Source organism: Heptranchias perlo, chromosome 6 (genome assembly GCF_035084215.1).
Source record: "Heptranchias perlo isolate sHepPer1 chromosome 6, sHepPer1.hap1, whole genome shotgun sequence".
In the NCBI taxonomy this organism is placed as follows: Eukaryota; Metazoa; Chordata; class Chondrichthyes; order Hexanchiformes; family Hexanchidae; genus Heptranchias; species Heptranchias perlo.
Window position 1 is genome coordinate 109,828,053 of NC_090330.1, and position 22,957 is coordinate 109,851,009.

At 44.2% G+C, this 22,957-nt stretch overlaps 1 protein-coding gene across 1 annotated transcript in view; it reads left to right on the forward strand.

The window, feature by feature from the left end:
* Positions 1-3,040: 3,040 nt before the first annotated feature.
* si:ch73-390b10.2 (Golgi pH regulator) overlaps positions 3,041-22,957 on the forward strand; it is a 59,104-nt gene continuing 39,187 nt past the window's right edge. The window contains exons 1-6 of the mRNA XM_067986617.1: positions 3,041-3,124; positions 5,498-5,557; positions 12,766-12,869; positions 15,858-15,964; positions 16,893-16,994; positions 22,344-22,464. Of these exons, the coding sequence (XP_067842718.1) occupies positions 3,083-3,124; positions 5,498-5,557; positions 12,766-12,869; positions 15,858-15,964; positions 16,893-16,994; positions 22,344-22,464 (536 nt within the window). The 5' untranslated portion in view covers positions 3,041-3,082. The remainder of the gene's footprint in view (positions 3,125-5,497; positions 5,558-12,765; positions 12,870-15,857; positions 15,965-16,892; positions 16,995-22,343; positions 22,465-22,957) is intronic.

A 22,957-nucleotide genomic window follows, 5' to 3' on the forward strand; every position in this document is an offset into this window, starting at 1 on the left:
ACCCTGTTACTCTGTACAGTGACAGTAATACTCACCCTCTGTTACTCTGTACAGTGACAGTAATACTCACTCTCTGTTACTCTGTACTCACCATGGACTACTCCTCAGAATCGGTTTCTTTCTTGGACACATGAATCTCCATCAAAGACGGGCACCTCAGCACCTCACTCTACCGCAAGCCCACGGACAACCTCACGATGCTCCACTTTTCCAGCTTCCACCCTAACCACGTCAAAGAGGCCATCCCCTATGGACAGGCCCTGCGAATACACAGGATCTGCTCAGACGAGGAGGAACGCGATGGACACCTACAGACGCTGAAAGACGCCCTCGTAAGAACGGGATATGACGCTCGACTCGTCGATCGACAGTTCCGACGGGCCACAGCGAAAAATCGCATAGACCTCCTCAGAAGACTAACACGGGACGCAACCAACAGAGTACCCTTCGTCGTCCAGTACTTCCCCGGAGCGGAGAAACTACGCCATGTTCTCCGCAACCTTCAACATGTCATCGATGATGACGAACACCTCGCTAAGGCCATCCCCACACCTCCACTACTCGCCTTCAAACAGCCACCCAACCTCAAACAGACCATCGTTCGCAGCAAATTACCCAGCTTTCAGGAGAACAGCGTCCACGATAACAGACAACCCTGCCACGGCAACCTCTGCAAGACATGCCAGATCATCGACACAGATACCACCATCACATGAGAGGACACCACCCACCAGGTACATGGTTCATACTCCTGTGACTCGGCCAACGTTGTCTACCTCATACGTTGCAGGAAAGGATGCCCCGGAGCATGGTACATTGGCGAGACCATGCAGACACTGCGACAACGGATAAACGGACACCGCGCGACAATCGCCAGACAGGAGGGTTCCCTCCCAGTCGGGGAACACTTCAGCAGTCAAGGACATTCAGCCACCGATCTTCGGGTAAGCGTTCTCCAAGGCGGCCTTCGAGACACACGACAACGCAAAATCGTCGAGCAGAAATTGATAGCCAAGTTCCGCACCCATGAGGACGGCCTCAACCGGGATCTTGGGTTCATGTCACGCTACACGTAACCCCACCAGCGAACAAAAGTTATCTGTTTTTAATACAACGGGTCATTCTCTGTCTTTCTCTTCCTTTCGGATGTTTCTCTCTCTCTCTCTATCTGTCTTTTGTTCTGGCCGTTTGTGTATTCGGTGGTCCTGTAGGTAACATCTCTCTGTCTGAACACTTTGATTGCCTTGACAACGGGCAGTTGGAAAGATTATCTGTAATCACCAGGTATTGTTCTCTGACTATAAATGCGGCAACCTTCCATGGAATCCCACACTCACCTGACGAAGGAGAAAGCCTCCGAAAGCTTGTGATTTTCAAATAAAACAGTTGGACTATAACCTGGTGTTGTAAGATTCCTTACATTCGTCAACCCCAGTCCATCACCGGCATCTCCACATCATGACTCTGTACAGTGACGGTAATACTCACCCTCTGTTACTCTGTACAGTGACAGTAATACTCACCCTCTGTTACTCTGTACAGTGACAGTAATACTCACCCTCTGTTACTTTGTACAGTGACAGTAATACTCACCCTCTGTTACTTTGTACAGTGACAGTAATACTCACCCTGTTACTCTGTAGTGACAGTAATACTCACCCTCTGTTACTCTGTACAGTGACAGTAATACTCACTCTCACCCTCTTACTCTGTACAGTGACAGTAAATACTCACCCTCTATTACTCTGTACAGTGACAGTAATACTCACTCTCTATTACTCTGTACAATGACAGTAATACTCACTCTCACCCTCTTACTCTGTACAGTGACAGTAATACTCACCCTCTATTACTCTGTACAGTGACAGTAATACTCACCCTCTATTACTCTGTACAGTGACTGTAATACTCACCCCCTATTACTCTGTACAGTGACAGTAATACTCACCCTCTATTACTCTGTACAGTGACTGTAATACTCACTCTATATTACTCTGTACAGTAACTAATACTCACCCTGTTACTCTGTACAGTGACAGTAATACTCACCCTCTATTACTCTGTACAATGACAGTAATACTCACTCTCACCCTCTTACTCTGTACAATGACAGTAATACTCACTCTCACCCTCTTACTCTGTACAGTGACAGTAATACTCACCCTCTATTACTCTGTACAGTGACAGTAATACTCACCCTCTATTACTCTGTACAGTGACTGTAATACTCACCCCCTATTACTCTGTACAGTGACAGTAAAACTCACCCTCTATTACTCTGTACAGTGACTGTAATACTCACTCTATATTACTCTGTACAGTAACTAATACTCACCCTGTTACTCTGTACAGTGACAGTAATACTCACCCTCTATTACTCTGTACAGTGACAGTAATACTCACCCTCTATTACTCTGTACAGTGACAGTAATACTCACCCTCTGTTACTCTGTACAGTGACTGTAATACTCACCCCCTATTACTCTGTGCAGTGACAGTAATACTCACCCTCTATTACTCTGTACAGTGACTGTAATACCCACTCTATATTACTCTGTACAGTAACTAATACTCACCCTGTTACTCTGTACAGTGACAGTAATACTCACCCTCTATTACTCTGTACAGTGACAGTAATACTCACCCTCTATTACTCTGTACAGTGACTGTAATACCCACTCTATATTACTCTGTACAGTAACTAATACTCACCCTGTTACTCTGTACAGTGACAGTAATACTCACCCTCTATTACTCTGTACAGTGACAGTAATACTCACCCTCTATTACTCTGTACAGTGACTGTAATACTCACCCTCTATTACTCTGTACAGTGACTGTAATACCCACTCTATATTACTCTGTACAGTAACTAATACTCACCCTCTATTACTCTGTACAGTGACAGTAATACTCACCCTCTATTACTCTGTACAGTGACTGTAATACTCACTCTATATTACTCTGTACAGTGACAGTAATACTCACCCTGTCCTTGTTGCCATGGTTTTGTCCTTAACTGTCGCGTCGTGACGTCACAGTGTCGCGAAGTGATGACGTGTGCGGGCGCGGATCCGGAGCCATGTCGTTTGTGGTGGATTCGGTTATAATGTTCTCATCGCAGGTCAGTGACCGCCGACCCGGGAAGAGGCAGCATTCTCCGCCCGGAGGGTGGGGTGTCTGCATCTTACCCCTCCCCCCCCCCTCCCCCGTCCCCCTCCCCCCCCCCCTCCCCCGTCCCCCGTCCCCCTCCCCCCCCCCTCCCCCGTCCCCCGTCCCCCTCCCCCCCCTCCCCCGTCCCCCTCCTCCCCCCCTCCTCCCCCCCTCCTACCCCCACTCTCCCCCTCCCCCCCCCCTCCCCCGTCCCCCCTCCCCCCCCCCTCCCCCGTCCCCCTCCCCCCCCCTCCCCCCTCCCCCGTCCCCCTCCTCCCCCCCTCCTACCCCCACTCTCCCCCTCCCCCCCCCCTCCCCCCCTCCCCCCCCCCTCCCCCCCCCCTCCCCCCCCCTCCCCCGTCCCCCTCCCCCCCCTCTACCCCCACTCTCCCCCTCCCCCTCTACCCCCACTCTCCCCCTCCCCCTCTACCCCCACTCTCCCCCTCCCCCTCTACCCCCACTCTCCCCCTCCCCCTCTACCCCCACTCTCCCCCTCCCCCTCTACCCCCACTCTCCCCCTCCCCCTCTACCCCCACTCTCCCCCTCCCCCTCTACCCCCACTCTCCCCCTCCCCCTCCCCCTCCCCCTCCCCCTCCCCCTCCCCCTCGCTGGTTCCTTTGCTTCCTGTTTATCTGGAATTTGGCTGTGCAGGATTTTCTGTCCTTTAGAATGAACTTACATTTTACATAGAATGTACAGCACAGAAACAGGCCATTCGGCCCAACTGGTCTGTGCTGGTGTTTATGCTCCGCACGAGTCTCCTCCCTCCCTACTTCATCTCACCTTATCAGCACAACCTTCTATTCCTTTCTCCCTCATGTACTCATCCAGCTTCCCCTTAGAGTCATCTATGCCATTCGCCTCAACTACTCCACGTGGTTGCAAGTTCCACATGTAACGCCCTCTCGTACTGCCCAGAGTTCCTTGCCTGGTATTATCGGCATTCATAGCTATCAGTTGCTTGCGAAAAAGCATTCAATGCAGGACTCTAGTGAGTAGACCTGGAAAGGGACACAGTGTTGTGCTTGTGTGTCCTTGTGATGAGAACATACGCAACATAACCCCTTACGTGTAACAGGCAAAGACAGGAGGCAGTTAATCCAATGATGGATTGTAAAGACACAAGAACGTGAGCTGGGGCCTTTGAGAGTGCCACTGAAATAGAATGTCTCTGCGAACTCCCAAAATAAAGCGCCTTCAGTTTTCTGTGTCTTACTGTAGCACTCTCGCCTCTGAGTCAGAAGGTTGTGGGTTTGAGACCCACTCCAGAGACTTGAGCACAAAATTCAGGCTGACACTCCCAGTGCAGTACTGAGAGAGTGCTGTACTGTCGAAGCTGCCGTCTTTCGGATGACGTTAGACTGAGTCCCCGTCTGCCCCCTCAGGTGGACGTAAAAGATCCCACGGCACTGTTTCGAAGAAGAGCAGGGGAGTTTTTCCTGGAGTCCTGGCCAATATTTATCCCTCAACCAATATCACTTAAACAGATTATCTGGTCATTATCTCATTGCTGTTTGTAGGATCTTGCTGTGTGCAAATTGGCTGCCACGTATCCTACATTACAACAGTGACTACACCTCAAGAAGTACTTAATTGGCTGAAAAGCGGTTTGGGACATCCTGAGGCTGTGAAAGGCGCTATATCAATGCAACTTTTTTTTTCCCACCTCCTATAATTAATCCCCGACGTTGGGGATTGCTGATTGGAGCAATATTTTGGGGAGGTGGATTTAATGTCTCTACTGCCCTAGATGCGGTCCCAATGTGTTGTACAATAACATTTTTTTCTAAAGCAAACACAAAATACCAGGCATTGGGCATTTTGTTAGATTTGTTACATCACCGAGAAGTCCTGTTCAGCTAAATTTTGGGTGTAAAGTTGAAGTTCACCCATCACTCCTCCACCAGCCAATTCTCACTCTCATGTTCAAATCCCTCCATGGCCTTGCCCCTCCCTATCTCTGTAACCTCCTCCAGTCCTACAGCCCTCCGAAATCTTTGCGCCCCTCCAATTCTGGCCTCTTGCACATCCCCGATTTTAATCACTCCACCATTGGCAGCTGTACCTTCAGCTGCCTAGGCCCAAAGTTCTGGAATTCCCTCCCTAAACCTCTCCGCCTCTCTAACTCTCTCTCCCCCTTATGTGGCTCGGTGTCAAATTTTGTTTGATAATCGCTCCTGTGAAGCACCTTGAGACATTTTACTACGTTAAAGGCGCTATATAAATGCAAGTTGTTGTATTGCGCTGGGCTGGACTTAAAATCATTGGACTATTTCAGTCCTATGTATGTGACTACTGTATCTCCAATTTGTTCAGGATATTGACATTTTAATCACTTTTACAGGTCCTGTTTTTTGGATTTGGATGGCTTTTCTTTATGCGTCAGTTATTCAAGGATTATGAGGTAATGTTCCAAGTGCTGCACGGTCAACTCAGCGGGGAGAGAAACCTGCTGCTTTTGTCCCTGGGACAACGATCCAAAATAAGGTTCATTATGGCTTGGGTTGTTATCTGATACAATCTGCTGTTCAAATTAATTATTTTTTTTAAGTTAGTTGTACCTTGTTTGAATTTCTGTTGGATTTTGAGTGTTGTCATTCAGGTTATTTTTTGTTCTCTTTCCTTTGTAATCTAGAGGGATATAAATGAAAAGCAGGGAAGTTATGTCAAACTTGCATAGAACCTTGATTAACCACCCTGAGAGCACTGTGCCCAATTCTGGTCTCCATATTACAAAAAGGATACAGAGGTACTGGAGAAGGTGCAAAAAAGATTTAAAAGGATGATACCAGAACGGAGAGGTTATAACTATTAGAAAAGACTGAACAGGCTGGGGCTCTTTTCTCTAGAAAAGAGAAGGCTGAAGGGTGACCGGATAGAAGTCTTTAAAATTAGTGATAGGGTAGATGTAGAGAAGATGTTTCCACTTGTGAGGGAGACCAGAACTAGGGGTCATAAATAGAAGATAGTCACTAATAAATCCAATAGGGAATTCAGGAGAAACGTCTTTACACAGAAAATGGTTAGAAATGTGGAACTTGCTACCACAAGGAGTAGTTGAGGCGAATAGCATAGATGTATTTAAGCAGAAGCTAGATAAACACATGAGGGAGAAAGGAATAGAAGGATGTGCAGATAGGTTTAGATGAACTAGGGAGGAGGCTTGTGTGGAGCATAAATACCGGCATGGACCTTTTGGGCCGAATGGCCTGTTTTGGTGCTGTAAATTCTATGTAATTTCCAAGTTTAAAAAAAATTGAAGTTCTAATTATATAATTTCCAAGGCTGAATGTTGAAAAAATATTTGCTGAGATCCAATGCTGAGCACCAATCATGCAGTGAATGCAATGATTTATTTTTTATTTGTTAAAGGCAAATCGTGTTTAACTAATCTGATAGAGTCTTTTGATGAGGTAACAGAGAGGGTAGATGAGGGCAATGCAGTTGATGTGGTGTATATGGACTTTCAAAAGGCGTTTGATAAAGTGCCGCACAACAGGCTTATCATCAAGATTGCGGCCCGTGGAATAAAGGGGCAGCAGCAACATGCATACAGTACAGAATTGGCTAAGTGACAGGAAACAGAGAGTAGTGGTGAACGGTTTTTCGGACTGGAGGGAGGTGTACAGTGGTGTTCCCCAGGGGTCAGTGCGGAGACCACTGCTTTTCTTGATATAAATGACTTGGACTTGGGTGCACAAGGGCACAATTTCAAAATTTGCAGATGACACAAAACTTGAAAGGGTAGTGAACAGTGAGGAGGATAGTGATAGACTTCAAGAGGATATAGACAGGCTAGTGGAATGGGCGGACACGCGATAGATGAAATTTAATGCAGAAAAATGCGAAGTGATACATTTCGGTAGGAAGAACGAGGAGAGGCAATATAAACTAGAGGGCACAACTCTAAAAGGGGTACAGGAACAGAGAGATCTGGGGGTATATGTGCACAAATTGTTGAAGGTGGCAGGGCAGATTGAGAAAGCGATTAAAAAAGCATATGGGATATATCCCTGGGTGTAGAGTTTTCAGGCAGGATAGAGTGGGTGATCAAAAAAAAAGGAGGGGGGGTAGCATTATTGGTTAAAGAATCAATTACAGTTGTGAGAATGGATGATATGGTAAATGGATCATCAATTGAGGCCATATGGGTTGAGCTAAGAAATAAAAAGGGAGCAGTCACACTACTAGGAGTGTACTATAGACCCCCAAATAGCGAAAGGGAGATAGAAGAACAAATATGTAGGCAAATTTCTGAGTGCAAAAATAAGAGAGCAATAATAGTAGGGGACTTCAACTACCCGAACATCAACTGGGATTCAAACAGTGTGAGGGGCACAGAGGGCGCAAAATTCTTGATCGGTGTCCAGGAGAACTTTTTTAGCCAGTACGTGACAAGCCCAACAAGAGGGGATGCAATTCTAGATTTAGTCCTGGGAAATGAAGATGGACAGGTGGGTGAAGTGACAATGGGTGACCATATTGGGGATAGTGACCACAATTCAGTTAGTTTTAGCATTATTACGGAAGAAGACAGAGTTAAATCAGGAGTAAACGTTTTAAATTGGGGGAAGGCAAATTTTACAGAGCTAAGAGGTGATTTGGCAGAAATGGACTGGACACAACTACTTGAGGAGAAATCAGTGGCAAGCACTAAAAAGTGAAATTCTACGGGTACAATGCAGACACGTTCCCTCAAAGAAAAAGGGAGGCACTGCCAAATCTAGAGCCCCCTGGTTGTCTAGAAGTATACAGGGCAAGATAAAGCAGAAAAAGAAAGCTTATGACTGTCACAGAAAACTAAATACTGCAGAAAGCCTAGAGGAGTATAGAAAGTACAGGGATGACGTAAAAAAGGAAATAAGGAAAGCAAAGAGAGGGCATGAAAAAATATGAGCTAGTAAGATTGAAGAAAACCCAAAGATGTTTTATCAGTACATTAAGAACAAGAAGATAGCTAAGGAAAAGGTGGGACCTATCAGGGATGATAAGGGTAACTTGTGTGTAGAAGCAGAGGATGTGGGTAGGGTTTTAAATGAATATTTTGTCTCCGTATTCACAAAGGAAAGGGATGATCCGGATGTAGTAGTTAAAGAGGAGAGGTGTGAAATATTGGATAAGGTAAACATAACGAGAGAGGAAGTACGAGAGGGACTGGAATCCTTGAAAGTTGATAAGTCACCAGGGCCGGATGGATTGTTTCCTAGGCTATTGAAGGAAGCCAGGGAGGAAATAGCGGATGCTCTGAGGATCATTTTCCAATCCTCACTAGATACAGGGGAGGTACCGGAGGACTGGAAGACTGCAAACGTAGTACCATTGTTTAAAAAGGATACGAGGGAAAGGCCGAATAATTATAGGCCAGTCAGTCTTACCTCGGTGGTGGGCAAACTATTAGAATCAGTAATGAGCAATAGGATAAACTGTCACTTGGAAAGGCATGGTTTAATCAGGGATAGTCAGCATGGATTTGTTCAGGGAAGGTCATGCCTTACAAATCTGATTGAATTCTTTGAGGAAGTGACAAGGAGGATTGATGAGGGTAGTGCAGTGGATGTTGTCTACATGGATTTTAGTAAGGCATTTGACGAGGTCCCACATGGCAGACTGGTCAGAAAGGTAAAAGCCCATGGGATACAAAGAAATGTGACGTATTGGATCCAAAATTGGCTCAGTAACAGGAAACAAAGGGTAAAAGTCGATGGATGTCTTTGTGAATGGAAATCCGTTACCAGTGGTGTGCCACAGGGCTCAGTGTTGGGTCCCTTGCTGTTTGTGGTATATATTAATGATTTGGACTTGAATGTAGGGGGCATGATTGGCAAATTTGCAGACAACACAAAAATTGGCTGTGTAGCTGATAGTGCAGTGGACCTTCCAGCGCCCGGTCCGTAGCCCAGAGCATACAGCACTTTAGGTGCAGGTCCAGGTACTTCTTAAAAAGAGTTGAGGGTCCCTGCCTCTACCACCAATTCGGGCAGCGAATTCTATACACCCACCACCCTCTGATCCTTCCGCCAATCAGCTTAAATCTATGTCCTCTAGTTCTTGAACTCTCCAATAGGGGAAACAGGTACTTCCTGTCTACTCTATCTGTAGCTGTAGACTCCAAGAAGATATCAATGGGTTGGTGGAGTGGGCGGAAAAGTGGCAAATGGAGTTCAACCCGGAGAAGTGTGAGGTAATGCACTTAGGGAGGGCAAACAGTAAAAGGGAATACGCAGTAAACAGGAACATATTGAGAGGGGTAGAGGAAGTGAGAGACCTTGGAGTGCATTTGCACAGGTCCCTGAAGGTGGCAGTACAGGTAGATAAAGTTGTGAAGAAGGCATACGGAATGCTCTCCGTTATTAGCCGAGATATAGAATACAAAAGCAGGGATGTAATGATGGAACTGTATAAAATGCTGGTAAGGCCACAGCTGGAGTATTGTGTGCAGTTCTGGTCACCACATTACAGGAAGGACGTAATTGGTCTGGAGAGAGTGCAGAGAAGATTTACAAGAATGTTGCCAGGGCTTGAAAATTGCAGCTACGAGGAGAGATTGGATAGGCTGGGGTTGTTTTCCTTGGAGCAGAGGAGGCTGAGGAGTGACTTGATTGAGGTGTACAAAATTATGAGGGGCCCAGATAGAGTAGACAGGAAGTACCTGTTTCCTCTAGCGGAGAGTTCAAGAACTAGAGGACATAGATTTAAGCTGATTGGCGGAAGGATTAGAGGGGACATGAGGAAAAACTTTTTTACCCAGAGGGTGGTGGGTGTATGGAATTCGCTGCCTGAATTGGTGGTAGAGGCAGGGACCCTCAGCTCTTTTAAAAAGTACCTGGACCTGCACGTAAAGTGCTGTAAGCTGCAGGGCTACGGACCGGGTGCTGGAAGGTGGGATTAGAATGGGCACCTGGTTGTTCTTCGAGCCGGCGCGGACACGATGGGCCGAATGACCCCCTTCTGTGCTGTATCTTTTCTATGGTTCTATGCTGGGCTTTATAAATAGAGGCATAGAGTACAAAAGTATGGAAGTCATGATGCACCTTTATAAAACACTGGTCCGTCCACAGCTGGAGTATTGTGTCCAGTTCTGGACACTGCACTTTCGGAAAGATGTGAAGGCCTTAGAAAGGGTACAGAAGAGATTTACTAGAATGGTTCCAGGGATGAGGGACTTTAGTTACATGGATAGACTGGAGAAGCTGGGGTTGTTCTCCTTGGAACAGAGAAGGTTGCGAGGAGATTTGATAGAGGTATTCAAAATCATGAAGGGTCTAGATAGAGAGAAACTGTTCCCATTGGCGGAAGGGTCAAGAACCAGAGGACATAGATTTAAGGTGATTGGCAAAAGAATCAAAGGTGACATGAGGAAAACCTTTTTACACAGCGAGTGGTTAGGATCTGGAATGCACTGCCCGAGGGGGTGATGGAGGCAGATTCAATCATGGCCTTCAAAAGGGAACTGGATAAGTACTTGAAAGGAAAATATTTGCAGGGCTACGGGGATAGGGCAGGGGAGTGGGACCAGCTGGATTGCTCTTGCATAGAACTGGCGTGGACTTGATGGGCTGAATGGCCTCCTTCCATGCTGTAACCTTTCTATGATTCTATAATAGAGGGTTTGTGACAGTGACATAAGAACATAAGAACATAAGAAATTGGAGCAGGAGTAGGCCAATCGGCCCCTCGAGCCTGCTCCGCCATTCAATAAGATCATGGCTGATCTGATCCCAACCACAAATCTAAAGAACACAAGAAGTCGGAGCAGGACCCGGCCACATAGCCCCTGGGCCCTCTCCGCCACCCACAGGGCATTGACCGATCCGAACTCAGCTTCATGTCCAATTTCCTGCCCGCTCCCCATAACCCCTAATTCCCTTTACTTCTAGGAAACTGTCTATTTCTGTTTTAAATTTATTTAATGATGTAGCTTCCACAGCTTCCTGGGGCAGCAAATTCCACAGACCTACCACCCTCTGAGTGAAGAAGTTTCTCCTCATCTCAGTTTTGAAAGAGCAGCCCCTTATTCTAAGATTATGCCCCCTAGTTCTAGTTTCACCCATCTTTGGGAACATCCTTACTGCATCCACCCGATCAAGACCCTTCACAATCTTATATGTTTCAATAAGATCGCCTCTCATTCTTCTGAACTCCAATGAGTAGAGTCCCAATCTACTCAACCTCTCCTCATATGTCCGCCCCCTCATCCCCGGGATTAACCGAGTGAACCTTCTTTGTACTGCCTCGAGAGCAAGTATGTCTTTTCTTAAGTATGGAGACCAAAACTGTATGCAGTATTCCAGGTGCGGTCTCACCAATACCTTATATAACTGCAGCAATACCTCCTTGTTTTTATATTCTATCCCCCTAGCAATAAAAGCCAACATTCCGTTGGCTTTCTTGATCACCTGCTGCACCTGCATACCAACTTTTTGATTTTCTTGCACTAGGACCCCCAGATCCCTTTGTACTGCAGTACTTTCCAGTCTCTCGCCATTAAGAAAATAACTTGCTCTCTGATTTTTCCTGCCAAAGTGCATAACCTCACATTTTCCAATATTATATTGCATCTGCCAAATCTCCGCCCACTCACCCAGCCTGTCTATATCCCCTTGCAGGTTTTTTATGTCCTCCTCACTCTCTACTTTCCCTCCCATCTTTGTATCATCTGCAAATTTTGATATGTTGCACTCGGTCCCCTCCTCCAAATCGTTAATATAGATTGTAAAGAGTTGGGGACCCAGCACCGACCCCTGTGGAACACCACTGGTTACTGGTTGCCAGTCCGAAAATGAACCATTTATCCCAACTCTCTGCTTCCTGTTCAATAACCAATCCTCCACCCATGCCAGAATATTACCCCCAATCCCGTGATTTTTTATCTTAAGTAATAATCTTTTATGTGGCACCTTGTCGAATGCCTTCTGGAAGTCTAAATACACTATGTCCACTGGTTCCCCTTTATCCACCCTATACGTTATATCCTCGAAGAACTCAAGCAAATTTGTCAGACATGACTTCCCCTTCATAAAGCCATGCTGGAGAAGACACAATTTTGCTGATTAATAAACATGTTTTTTGTTAGGCATTTTTGACTCATCTCTAATGCTAGGGAACTGAATTTTTCTACTTCAAACAGCCAGTCTTTTAGGGAAGGAAACCTGCCGTCCTTACCCGGTCTGGGCCAATATGTGACTCCAGTCTCATACCAACATGGTTGACTCTTAACTGCCCTCTGAAGTGGCCCAGCAAATCACTCAGTTAAGGGCAATTAGAGATGGGCAGCCTTGCCAGCAATGTCCACACCCTGAGAATAAATCACATGGTGATAGAGTGAGATAAAGTAAGGAGGGAGGAGGCTCGTGTGGAGCATAAACACCAGCATAGACCAGTTGGGCCGAATGGCCTGTTTCTGAGCTGTAAATTCTATGCAAATGAATTTATGATTGGAAAACCTGGGCCTTCCCTTTCTGCTAACAGCAACAATTATCGGCTTTACATTGAGTGACTTGCTCCTCTCGCCTGTTTCTTGCTCTCCTACCGAGAATAGCAGTTTTCCTCACTTTTATACTGCCGGCATTTGTCCTACACAATACTCGACACCGTTTTTCTTCTTTGATGCAGGTCCGACAGTATGTTGTCCAAGTGGTTTTCTCTGTGATGTTTGCTCTCTCCTGTACTATGTTTGAACTGATTATCTTTGAGATTCTGGGTCTTTTAAATAGCAGGTGAGTGTGTATTCCTTATCAACATTTGGGATTGTGTAGGGATGTACCAATTATTGATCAGCCCAAGAACATCCTTTCTGTGTATTTGCAAATGTACATAAATGTTCTTGGGTTTTCTTGAGGATTTAATTGGAATTAATTGTATTGTTGGTTCATCAGTGCAGAATTGCCAAAATAAATTCCCTGCCTAACTCTCATTTAAAGAAAAAGAAAGAACTTGCATTTACATTGCGCCTTTCATGACCTCAGGACATCCCAAAGCGCTTTACAACCAGTGAAGTACTTTTGAAGTGTAATCACCTTTGTAATAGGCAGCAGCCAATCTGCACACAGCAAGATCCCACAAACACCAATGAGCTGAATGACCAGATAATCTGCTTATTTTCATGATGTCGATTGAGGGATAAATAATGGCCGGGGAGAACTTCCCTGCTCGTCTTCAAATAGTGCCGTGGGATCTTTTACATCCACCTGAGCATTTAAATGTCATACTATTTGTATATAGTAACTAATTCAAGATTATTATCTGTAATGTGCTGTGTGTGAGATTTGGGATTGAATCTGTCACTAAAAATTGCTTTTTATTAGAACACAAACCTGGTCATCAAAAAAACACTGGTTTTCAGTCACAAACTTTGTGTGTGTTTTCACTGAAGTATTCTGTTAATCAACTGTAAAATTAAAGCAAATGTATGCTTTAATTTTGGCACGTGATCTTAAACTAATGTTATTGCAGTGCTTGTCCTTGTCGTTTTCCAACAACATGATCGTAAATGTTTTAACTTTATACTGTACTCATTTAAATTGTTGATGAACTTTAGTTTTGGCGATATGCTGGACACAGATTTCAATGAAAGGAATGGTTTTAATTTGTCGTGCTCAACACAAAATTCCAGTCAGCTCTTTGCTGACTAGTTATTTTGTTTTCTATTTTGGTTTTACTCACCATTTTGTCTTCATTGAGTTTGATTTAAATTGTAGCTCTGAGGCAGGGGATTGAAATGCTCCTTTTTAAATAGGTTAAACTAATTCTTAGAACATATGTTAAACTACTTTAAAGAGAGTGGGTAAAAACTACTACCATTTAATATATCTAAAGATAAAAGAAACTAGTAGATAGAAAGGTCAGCAATCCCAGATGTTTTGCATCATGAAATAGTGAAGGAAGTTGGGAGAAGAGATAGTAGAGGCACTAACCATAATTTGGAAATGGGAGCTGTGCCAACCACAGGAACAGGAGTAGGCTGTTCAGCCCCTCGAGCCTGTTCCACCATTCAATTACATCATGACCGATCTGTATCTCAACTCCATTTACCCGCCTTTGATCCATATCCCTTGACACAACAAAAAACTATCTCAGTCTTGAAAATTTAAATTGACCCCCACCATCCATGGCCTTTTGGGGGAAACAGTTTAAGATTATGAGAACAGAAAGGTGGCAAATGTTACACTCTTCTTCAGAAAAAGGGGAAAAGGATAAGCTACAAAACAAAGCCAGTACTTGACCTTGCTTCAGTGCGGTTAACTTCAAGAGTTATTTGGAAAGGTAATCGGAGTTAGTCAGCATAAATTTATAAGGCAGGTCAGACTTAACTAGTATTTTGAAGAAGTCGTAGAGTGTGTAGACAAAGGGAATATGGTGCATGTCACATTTTTAGAATTTCAGCCATCTGGTGACCCCTTTGAGTGAGTTTGCTGAATTTGGGACAGATTTGAGCTAGGAATGGGATTGGGATTTTCTAAAATCATTTCACCTACAAACAACAAACAGAAGAGACTTTCATCTCAATGGTCTGGGCTGGATTTCAAGGACTTGAACCCAGGTCTGTTGGTTTCTAGTCTAAGCCTCAATTTGATAGGGTGTATATTCACTGTCTACTGAAGATGGCAGCTCATGATCCAGTAATCCGAAGTACAGTGGCACGGGTTCCCTGTTCGATCCCTCGGTCTCGCTACACTGTCCTAGATATTGGGCAGATGGAAACTCACTCTGCTTCATATTGGGCAGATAAAGACACACACTGCTTCATATCGGGCAGATAGAGACACATTGGTTCATATCGGGCAGATAGAGACACACTGGTCCATATTGGGCAGATAGAGATATAATCTGGTTTATATTTATAGCAGATTTAAGGTGACTGGCAAAAGAACCAAAGGCAATGTGAGGAAAAACTTTTTTACACAGCGCGTTATTATGATCTGGAATGTGCTACCCGAAAGGGTGATGGATGCAGATTCAATCGTGGCTTTCAAGAAGAAATTGGATAAATATTTGAAGAGAAAAAATTTGCAGGGCTACAGGGAAAGAGTGGAGGAATGGGACTAACTGGACAGCTCTTACAAAGAGCTGGCACAGACTCGATGGGCTGAATGTTCTCCTGTGCTGTAATGATTCGATATTGGGCAGTTAGAGGCACACTGGTCCATATTGGGCAGATAGAGGCACGCTGCTCCATATTGGGCAGATAGAGGCACACTGCTCCATATTGGGCAGATAGAGGCACACTGGTCCATATTGGGCAGATAGAGGCACGCTGCTCCATATTGGGCAGATAGAGGCACGCTGCTCCATATTGGGCAGATAGAGGCACACTGCTCCATATTGGGCAGATAGAGGCACGCTGCTCCATATTGGGCAGATAGAGGCACACTGGTCCATATTGGGCAGAGAGAGACACACTGGTCCATATTGGGCAGAGAGAGACACACTGGTCCATATTGGGCAGAGAGAGACACACTGGTCCATATTGGGCAGAGAGAGACACACTGGTCCATATTGGGCAGATAGTGATACAATCTAATGACTAAGGAACCTAAATTCCACTTCTGGGGATAGTTATTTATACAGAACCTGAGGAGGATATTTAGCTTAAAAACACAAAAGCATAAGCAATGTGTTGGTTAACGATCATGAATAAGTCTGCTTACGGCCAGTGTTTTGGCAGTACAGGAATTTTAATAACATCTATTTTTGTCTTGATCCAGCTCAAGATATTTCCATTGGAAGTTGAATCTATATGTTACCCTTGTGGTGCTTATTTTTATCGTCCCTTTCTACATTGGCTATTTTGTGGTCAGCAACATTCGACTTTGTAAGTAATTGCAACAATATCATGTACCCGAGATAATACTGCAAAGCATATATATATTAAAAAGTATTTAATTTGAATGTTTTGAAGAGAGCTGAGCTATAATTTTGTTTCAGACGGTGCTGTCATAATTTCTCAAATACCCGGATCAGTAAGGATGCCAAATGTCTCATCCTGATGAGTGTTATAGTAACTGTCAAACCCTGAATTAAAAGTTAATATTCCAATCAGTTGTCCATTTGGCTCCATCATATGGCCTGGACGTTGGGGTTGGTAACTTTCCATTTTATACATTTGATTCTTTTTCTACTCATTCTTGGCTACAGGCCAACAGTTAATAGTTGGCCTGTGTTGTGTGTGACAATAAATTATGTCTATAAGCTTGTTTTTTCTCCATAGTTTTATGGCCAATTAGTTGAATTGGCTATAAAATAAAATTTAGAACCCAGCCCCTATCAAAATCAAAGAAGGTGTGTAATTTACCTTTCGATAAAATCATGATCTTGCTTGCGTTGGGCTATTTTGTAAGGTTCTTGCTAGTATTTACTACAATGGAGCAAAGGTTATGGGACCATTTTGTTTAAATTATTAATAGAGGTGTCACATCCACTGGCAGGAGGGTCGGTGACCAGAGGACACAGATTTAAAGCAAAAGAACCAGAGGGGAGATGAGAATATTTTTTTAGGCAGCGAGTTGTTATGATCTGGAATGCACTGCCTGAAAGGGTGGTGGAAGCAGATTCAATAGTAACTTTCAAAAGGGAATTGGATAAATACTTAAAGGGGAAAAATTTGCAGGGCTATGGGGAAAGAGCAGGGGAGTGGGACTAATTGGATAGCTCTTTCAAAGAGCCGGCACAGGCACGATGGGCCAAGTGGCCTCCTTCTATGCTATATCGTTCTATGGTGATGACCTGTGTGTTTTCTTTAGTGCAACGAAAGAGATTGCTATTTGCCTGTGTCGTTTGGTTGACGTTCATGTACTTTTTCTGGAAACTTGGAGATCCTTTTCCTATCCTAAGCCCAAAACATGGTGAGTCCATTCTAACTTGCTGGGAAGGGTGATTTATGCGTATCTTTTCACAGATGGTGTACTGATGAAAGTCAGCTGCATAGTTTTTACAAAAACATAAAGGATTGAACTCGATTTTGGGTAATGAAGACGCTATGGAGCCAATTAATTTAAATCTCATCCATTGACTTCCAACTCAAAGCCCGGTCTGTTATAATAAACGCTGCACATGGATGCAGATTTGTCAGTGTAAAATTTCAGGCTCCCATTACGCAAGTACAGAGTAATTTGTAGTCCGTGGGTCAGGTCCTAAACCTGCTTGGGAAACCGACTTGTAAAACTGCTATGGCCATTTTCTTACCATAATTAAGTCTTCGTTCTCATTAATAGCTCAAAAAAATTGTTTTTAAAAATGTATGATTTAACAGCATCTCTGTAATTTTCTTTTTAATTATTTTCTCCCTGGAGGCGGGAAAGACGGGCATAAGAACATAAGAGATAGGAGCAAGAGTAGGTCATTTGGCCCTTTGAGCCAGCTCCGCCATTCAATGAGATTATGGCTGATCTGATCCTGGCCTCAACTCCACTTTCCCACCCTTTCCCCATATCCTTTGACTCCCTTGCTGATCAAAAATTTGTCCAACTCAGCCTTGAATATATTCAATGACTCAGCCTCCACCGCTCTTTGGGGCAAAGAATTCCAAAGATTCACAACCCTCTGAGAGAAGAAATTTCTCCTCCTCTCCATCTTAAATGGGCGACCCCTTATTCTGAAACTATGCCCCCTAGTTCTAGATTCCCCTATGAGGGGAAACATTCTCTCAGCATTCACCCTGTCAAGCCCCCTCAGAATCTTATACGTTTCACTAAAATCTCCTCTCGTTCTTCTAAATTCCAGTGAGTATAGGCCCAACCTGCTCAATCTTTCCTCATAAGAAAACCCTTCCATACCCGGAATCAACCTAGTGAACCTTCTCTGAACTGCCTCCAATGCAAGTATATCCTTCCTTAAATAAGGTGACCAAAGCTGTACGCAGTACTCTAGGAGTGGTCTCACCAGCACCTTGTACACTTGTAGCAAGACTTCCCTGCTTTTATACTCCATCCCCCTTGAAATAAAGGCCAATATTCCATTTGCCTTCCCAATTACCTGCTGCACCTGTACGCTTAACTTTTTATGTTTCATGTATGAGGGCACCCAAATCCCTCTGTACTGCAGCATTCTGTAGTCTTTCTCCATTTATATAATATTTTGCTTTTTTATTCTTCCTACCAAAGTGGTGACTTCACATTTTCCCACATTATATTCCATCTGCCAAATTTTTGCTCACTCACTTAACCTGTCAACATCTCTTTGCAGACACTTTGTCCTCCTCACAACTTACTTTTCCACCTATCTTTGTATCATCAGCAAATTTGGCCACAGTACACTCGCTTCCTTCATCCAAGTCATTGATATATATTGTAAATAGTTGAGGCCCCAGCACTGAGCCCTGCGGCACCCCACTAGTTACAGATTGCCATCCTGAAAATGACCCCTTTATCCCGAATCTCTGTTTTCTGTTAGTTAGCCAATCCTCTATCCATGCTAATATATTACCCCCATGAGCTCTTATCTTGTGCAGTAACCTTTTATGTGGCACCTTATCAAATGTCTTTTGGAAATCTAAATAAACTACATCTACTGATTTCCCTTTATCCACTCTGCCCGTTACTTCCTCAAAGAACTCTAATAAATTTGTCAAACATGATTTCCCTTTCATAAAACCATGTTGACTCTCCTTGATTTTATTTTGTGTCTCTAAATGTCCTGCTACTGCATCCTTAATAATCGATTCTAGCATTTTCCCAATGACAGATGTTAGGCTAATTGACCTATAATTATCTGCTTTCCGTCTCCTTCCTTTCTTCAATGGGGGCGTTACATTTGTGGCTTTCCAATCCTCTGGGACCTTTCCAGAATCTAGTGAATTTTGGAAGATTACAACCAATGCATCCACTATCTCTCTAGCCACTTCTTTTAAGACCCTCGGATGCAAGCCATCAGGTCCAGGGGACTTGTCAGCCTTTAGACCCATTAGTTTACCTAGTACCTTTTCTCTAGTGATAGTGATTGTTTTTGGATCCTCTCTCCCCTTTGCCCCTTGATTATCTACGATTATTGGTATGCTTTCAGCGTCTTCTACAGTGAAGACAGATACAAAATATCTGTTTAATGCTTCTGCTATTTCCTTGTTTTCCATTATTATTTCCCCAGTCTCATCCTCTAAAGGACCAATGTTTACTTTAGCTACTCTCTTCCTTTTTATACACTTGTAAAAGCTCTTACTGTCAGTTTTTATATTTCCTGCTAGTTTACTCTCATAATCTATTTTCTCCCTCTTTATTATTCTTTTAGTCATCCTTTGCTGGTTTCTAAAGTTTTCCCAATCTTCAGGCTTACCATTAATCTTTGCCACATTGTATGCCTTTTCTTCTAACTTGGTACCATCCTTAACTTCCTTAATTAGCCATGGTTGGTACACCCTTCTCGTGGAGTCTTTCCTCCTTACTGGGATATATTTTTGTTGAGAGTCGTAAAATATCTTTTTAAATGTCTGCCACTGCTTATCCACCGTCATACCTTCAAATCTGTTTTCCCAGTCCACTTTAGCCAACTCTGTCCTCATGCCATTGTAATTGCCCTTATTTAGGTTTAATACAGTAGTTTCAGATCCAAGATCCTCACTCTCAAATTGGATGTGAAAGTCTATCATATTATGATCACTATTTCCTAAGGGATCCTTTTCTTTGAGGTCATTAATTAATCCTGTTTCATTACCCATTACCAGATCTAAAATGGCCTGTTCCCTGGTTGGTTCCAAAATGTTTTGTTCTAAGAAACAGTCCCGAATACACTCTATGAACTCATCCTCAGGGCCGCTTTTGCCAGTTTGATTTCTCCAATCTATATGAAAGTTAAAATCGCCCATGATTATTGCATTACCTTTTTTACAAGCCCCCCTTATTTCTTGATTTATATTTTGCCCTACTGTGTAGCTACTGTTAGGGGGCCTATAGACTACTCCCACCAGTGATTTCTTTCCCTTGCTATTTCACCCAAATTGATTCTACCTTCTTGATCTTCTGAGCCAAGATAATTTCTCACTATTGTACTAATTTCATCCTTTATTAACAGAGCTACCCCACCATCTTTACCTTTCTTCCTATCCTGCCGAAACGTCAGATACCTCTGAATATTCAGTTCCCGACCTTTGTCACCTTGCAACCACGTCTCTGTGATGGCAACGAGATCATACCCATTTGTTTCTATTTGTGCCATCAATTCATCTATCTTGTTACGAATGCTGCGCGCATTCAGATAAAGAACCTTTAATTTTGTCTTTTACCATTTTTTCCTACTCTGACCCCATTTGTTGGTGCACTCTTATGTTTGTTCGCTCTGTCCCTTCCTGTCGCACTCTGGTTATCATTACCCCTATCTCTTCCCTGTACTACTTCCTTGTCCTTTCTCTTCAACATTCTAAATTTCCTCCCACCCCATCATTTAGTTTAAAGCCCTATCTACAGCCCTGGTTATTCGATTCGCCAGAACACTGGTCCCAGTATGGTTCAGGTGAAGCCTGTCCTAACGGAACAGCTCCCTCTTTCCCCAGTACTGGTGCCAGTGCCCCATGAATCGAAACCTACTTCTCCCACACGAGTCTTTGAGCCTCGCATTCATCTCTGATCTTATTTACCCTGTGCCAATTTGCTTGAGGCTCAGGTAATAATCCAGAGATTACTCCCTTTGTGGTTCTGCTTTTTAATTTAGTCCCCAGCTGCTCAAACTCTCTCAGCAGAACCTCTTTCTTAGTCTTACCTATGTCGTTGGTACCTACGTGGACCACGACAACTGGATCCTCCCCCTCCCACTCCAAGTTCCTCTCCAGTCCGGAGGAGATGTCCTTAACCCTGGTACCGGATAGGCAACACAGCCTCCGGGACTCATGCTCCTGGCTGCAGAGAACAGTATCTATCCCCCTAACTATGCTGTAGCCTATACTACCACCTTCCTTTTTGCTCCCCCCCCCCACAAGGGCAGCATTTGTTGGCATGTGAAAATGGCACTGTGCGTTCTTTTGAAACCGTCGTGTTACAACTGAGTGGCTTGCTAGGTCGCTTCAGAGGGTTTTAACATTCAAGCAGCTAGTATGGGACAGGAGTCACTTGTAGGCCAGACCGGTTAGCGGGTTGGGAGGTTCCCTTCCCGGAAGGAAGTTAATGAACCAGTTGGGTTTTTACCAGCAGCTTTCACAGTAATTTCTCTGATACCAACCATTCATTTACCAGATTTTATCGAATTCAAACTTCACAACTCGAGATGGTGAGATCTGAACCCTGGACCCCTGCATTGCTAGTCCAGGACTGTAACCGCTCCACTACTACACGTGAAAAAGGCCCCTTGAAATCTTGTGATTTCATAGCTTTTGTAGATCTAGTGGCGGGGAGATTGGATGGAACATGGGCTTCTACCCCTGGGTCTTGGGTCCAAATCCAGCCCAGACTATAGTGGGAGGAAAGTCTCTCGTTTGTTGACCTGTAAGAGAAACGAGTTTGAGCAAACTCCACCCAGCTCCAATCGAGCACGGCCCACCAAGTTCCCAACTTGCCGCAAGCTGGCAAATCTCACTCAAGCCCCGAAATGGCTGGTGTAGCAAATGGAAAACATGTTAGGAGGTGCCGTTGTGACGCGATATGTTATTTTACAATTGCGTGCATATTCTCGTGGAGAGCTGTCAACGCCGGGGGAAATTTGCTGAGATTTATGTCCGAGAGACAGACCGTAGGCCCATTGACACAATCGGAGCTGTCTTCATAATTTTTTTTTTAAAAGAGTGACATACATCCAAATGAGTCACATTTTTACACCAAAATAAGTGTATCTTTGGTGTGCACGTAGCAGAGAGGGCAGGCCGTGACCTGCTCCTAGGTATTACCTGGGGCTGCTTCCCCACAGTGATACAGCTGAGATTGATAACTTAAGGAGATTAGTTGTGAGTGTAAACCCAATGCTAAAATGTCTGTCCCCTGTCAATTTTCTCGATACATCGCAATGTTCTTTCAATGGTAATATTAAAACAGTCATTTTATTTCTACTTCAGAATAATCTCAAGTGTATATTTTTAAAACCATTCTGACATCTTCTAGCGGTTATATCTTAAGTCAAGGGTTTATTGGGTTTTCTTTGTTTATCTGGGCTAGTTGTAAAATCGGTACAGGTGAATTTTTGCGATTTCTAGTAATGTGGCATGGAGAAATTTTTAAAAATCTTGCACCTTTAACATGCAAATCCATTTATGTTGGATTTGTTTTCTTTCTCTCCGTCAGGTATTCTATCAATCGAACAATTGATCAGTAGAGTTGGGGTCATTGGTGTCACCCTAATGGCGCTGTTGTCAGGCTTTGGTGCGGTGAATTGTCCATATACGTACATGTCATACTTTCTGAGGTGAGGACGCAGGTGATTGGTTACTGGAAAGCCCCATAGTACCTTCAAACTCCACCATCATTACTTTAGGAATCATTTGTTGGACTTAACCCATTTAAATTACCACTTAATTTTGATGTCCGTTGCTCCATCTTCAATTTCGAGCGGTCTGCGTTCTTTCTGACAATAAAAGCTCCCCTCTCCACCCATCCATCAACAGGACAGACAATGTTCATAGTGATGCATTCCCTCCCTGGGTGGAGAGCCTATAGTTTCGGCCAAGCCTGAATCAACGGATTTACGCAGCGTTCAATTGCCGCCTATCACGCTGGCGAACGTCTGTGTCTGCTGGCCGCGAGCCGGGCCCCCGCCGAGCCAGAAATTCTGAGCATCCCCCTCATCCCCCCCCAGTCACCCACTGAGACCAAAAAGCTCCCTTGAGTTCCTGAAGGCTCGACCATCTTATCCCCCCTCGGTGAAGAAAATCCAACCACGAGGAAGGGAAGGGAAAACG